General features: G+C 71.6%; 1 protein-coding gene across 1 annotated transcript in view; it reads right to left on the bottom strand.

Moving 5' to 3' along the window:
• Positions 1-1,425, bottom strand: part of BAHCC1 (BAH domain and coiled-coil containing 1) — a 43,860-nt gene extending 42,435 nt beyond the window's left edge. The window contains exons 1-2 of the mRNA XM_014949699.1: positions 1,249-1,425; positions 59-181 (exon numbers count right to left, since the gene is read on the bottom strand). Coding sequence (XP_014805185.1) covers positions 59-181; positions 1,249-1,414 — 289 coding nt within the window. The 5' untranslated portion in view covers positions 1,415-1,425. The remainder of the gene's footprint in view (positions 1-58; positions 182-1,248) is intronic.
• Positions 1,426-3,656: the final 2,231 nt, after the last annotated feature.

Consider the following 3,656-nt stretch of genomic DNA (forward strand, 5'->3'; position numbering starts at 1 on the left):
GGGGGGGGGGGGGGGGGGAGGTGGCACCGCGGTGCCGCGCCGGGACCCCGGTACCTGCCTTTCTGGCTCTCGTAGAAGCGGTGCTGGCCGTAGAGGACGTTGCTGTTGCCGTGGTGGTCCAGGTGGCTCATGGGCAGGAAGGTGGAGGCCAGGCTCCCGGAGAAGCGGGGGTACCCCGGGGCTGGGGGGGATGGCAGTCAGGGAGGGGGTGCAGGGGTGTACCCATCGGCACACACCCCCCAACCCGTGGCATCTCCGTGCCGTGACACACACCGCAGCCCAGCCCAGGGGTGTACCCGCTGGCACACACCCCCCCACCCGCGCCATCTCTGTGCTGTGGCACACACCGTAGCCCAGCCACGCACCGCTCCGGCTAGAAATGCTTTACCAGACTTTACCGGAGCCTCTAATCCCCCCCTCCCAGAGCAGAGACCCCCCCTGCCCCACCGGGCTGAGACCCCACAGACTCGTGACAGCAGTGGCTGCATGAGGGCAGCTCAGCAGCTCGTTAGCCGCCGCGCCGGGCGGGCTGTCCATCAACGGCAGGCACTGCCGGAGCTGCGTGTGCTGTCAAACTACCAGCTGGGCCGGCTGCCAGGGCCCCGCGCCAATACCACCGCCCCGCTCCTTAACTCTGTCGGCCCTCGCTCCGGCCGCTCAGGTGGGGACGGGGACACCGGGGGTGCCACGGGGCAACCGCGGGGGGTCGGGGTGCAAGGAACACCCCCCCTCCACCCTACGAGGGGTCCCCACGCTGTGGCAGCCTGTCCCACCACGGGGGTCCCTCCTGCAGGACACCTTGGTTCACCGTCACCGGTGACACGAGCTGGCCCGGCCTCAGCCCTGGCACAGGGGTGGGGGTCTGCAGCCTGGCACCAGCCTCCCCGACCCACCCTGAGCCCCCATCGCAGGGGGCTGAGCCTGGTCCCCGTGGATGCCCGGGGGAGTGGGGGGGGTCTGTGGGGCACGCTGCCGGCTGTGCCCCCGCCGCCGCCGCCACCCCGGAGCTCATCGCCTGCCAACCGCGTGCCCGCGCCGGCCGGCTGCCACGACCACCCCCTGTGCCAGCGCCTGGGAGGTCTGAACCCCGTCCGCGTGGGCGCCGGAGGGATGTCACCCACCGGCAGCGGGCACAGCCCTGGTCACGTCCCGGCCACCCTGAAGGGACACCCCACAGGGATACCCCTGCCCACCCACCTCCCCCCCCGAGGGGTGCTGCCACCCGTCCCTGCCCTGGTGCCCGCTCCCCTTCGTGGGAGTGCGAGAACCAGATCTGGGAGGTGCCGGAGTGGGGCCCACGGAAAGTGGGCTCCGGGGGGGAGGCGGTGGGGCCGGCGGGGTGGCTGGGGGCCCCCGAGCCCAGGCTGCTGCTCAGGAAGCCCCCCATGAAGGAGGAGGCGGGTGCGTTCCCCATCAGGCCGCTGCCGGCTGCGGGGGGAGAGGAGGAGAGAGTCAGGGAGGGCTGCTCGTGCCCCCGTTTGCACGCCCGCCCCGCCCCGCTCACCGGTGCACACTCGTGTGCACAGCCCCACGCTACATGTGCGCATCCCTCGTGCACGCACGCTGCTTGTGCAAGGGCATCCCTTGTGGATACACGCCTCTCATGCATGCACATCCCTTGTGGATACACGCCTCTCGTGCGTGCACATCCCTCGTGCACACGTGCCTCTTGTGCACACACGCTCCGTGAGGATGCGTGACCCTCGTGCGATCACACCCCGCGTCCACGTACGCCCCTCACATCTTCTCAGCCCCACAGGGCTCACACACGCACCGGGGTGTGCGAGGTGCAGCAGAGCCGTGCGAGGGGCACCGCTGCCCTGCCATCACCCCCTTGTGCGTGCCCTGGGCACACATGTGTGCCAGCACAAGGGAGGTTTTGCACACACGTGTGCTCTCCGCCGGCAGCTGAGCCCAGCTGTGGGACACCAGCTGCCCCCGGTGCCGGGACGAGCCTGACCTCCCTGAGCCCCGGGCTGTGCCGAGCCGTGCCAGGGCAAGCTGGGCCACCCCCGGGCAAGCTGGGCCACCCCTTGCCAGCACGGGCAGCTGCCAGAGCCCTGTGGTGCCCGGGGGCGGTGGCAGGAAGGTTGGGGACACGGGGTCCACCGCCTGTCACCGGGGCAGCAGCTCCAGGACACCGCAGGGGGGGTGCATGTGTGCACACGCGTGTGCAGGGAGGAGCAGGCGTGCAAGGAAAGCCACGGGAAGCGCAGGGCAAGGAGGCGGGGGGGAACTGGCCCCCACCCTGACCCCAGTGGCCTCCCCCGCAGCCCGAGGGGGGGGTGACCCAGCACCCCTGGGGACACCCGGGCCAGCGCTCCCCACCCCGGCCGAGCCATGAGCTCATGGTGGAAACACGGGAGCCAGCAGGAAAGCACCGTCCACCCCTCGCCGTGCAGCCCCCGTGGCCACGTGTGTGCCCATGTGGGCTAGCGGGGTCCGTGGGCCCGGCACGGCCCGGCACGGCCCGGCACGGCAGGGCTGGGTGCGGAGGAACCGGGGCTGGCCGTTCGCCCGGCCGGGGCAGGAAGCGATGCTTTGCTCTCTTAAGCCAACCCACGCTCCCCGGTTAATCCCTCCGGGATGCCTCTGGGATGAGTGTCGGGGATGTGGTTTCAGGCAACTCGCTCCTTCCTGCGCCGGCCGGGCAGGGGCTGCGTGGGCCGGGGGGGGGGACATGGTTCCCATTCGGTTGCCCGTTCCCCACCCCGGGGCCGGATGCTGCCCCCCTCACCACCACCCACCCACCCCCGTGTCCTCCTTCCCCACACCGGGACCACCGGGCACATCCCACAGCACCGCATCCCAGAGGAGCCGTGCCCACCCGGTGCTGCTGCCCACGGGCAACCATCCCGGCGTGCCCCCCCCCCACCCTCAATGGGGGGACCCCTCGGTGGGGCGTGGAGCCGGCAGCGTGCCGGGCGGCTGTGCCGGGCAGGAAGCCGAGGTTTCCAGAACGAGCCTTTTCTGGAAGCTGTGAAACAAGGCTGTAAAAAAATAACACCCCCCCCTCTCTACGCCATCCCTCCCCAACTCCCCTCCCCGCTCCAATGGCGGCGGGGGGGCCAGGTTGGCGTGGGGTGTCCCGGTGGGGCTGGCGGGGCCGTGGCCGCGCTCCCCACACCTCCCACCCGCGCTGACTCACACCCCCTTGGCACGGCCGGGTCCCCCGGCGCACACTGGCCCCACGGCTGGCCACCCCCCCGTTCCCACCCGCTTCGTCCCCAGGGTCCCCCACACGCTCACACACTGCCACGGCTCGGCGTGGCACGGCATGGCACGGGGCACAACCAGAGAGCAGAGCCTGGCACTGTCCCCTTCCCCCGTGAGGCCAGGGAAGGGAGGCTGAGACCATGCAGAACTCATCGCACGGGTGAGCAGACAGCGCAGGAGGAGCCCCGCAGTGGGGCAGGCAGGATGCTGTGGGGCAGGCGGGGTGCTGTGGGGCCGGCTGGCAGCATGGGGCAGACGGGCAGCGGGGTCCCACCCTGGCCCCCCCCCAAATCACCCCCCCTTCGGCAGCATCAGCCCGGGAACTCCCTGGCTGGGCTCCCCGTGGCCATCACCGTGACTCAGCCCGGCCGGCACCGCTCCCGGCTCCCACACCACCGGGGAGAAAATCCCCCGAGCGGGGAGCCAGGGGGGAGGGAAGG

Source organism: Calidris pugnax, unplaced genomic scaffold (genome assembly GCF_001431845.1).
Source record: "Calidris pugnax isolate Ruff unplaced genomic scaffold, ASM143184v1 scaffold9, whole genome shotgun sequence".
Taxonomy (NCBI): domain Eukaryota; kingdom Metazoa; phylum Chordata; class Aves; order Charadriiformes; family Scolopacidae; genus Calidris; species Calidris pugnax.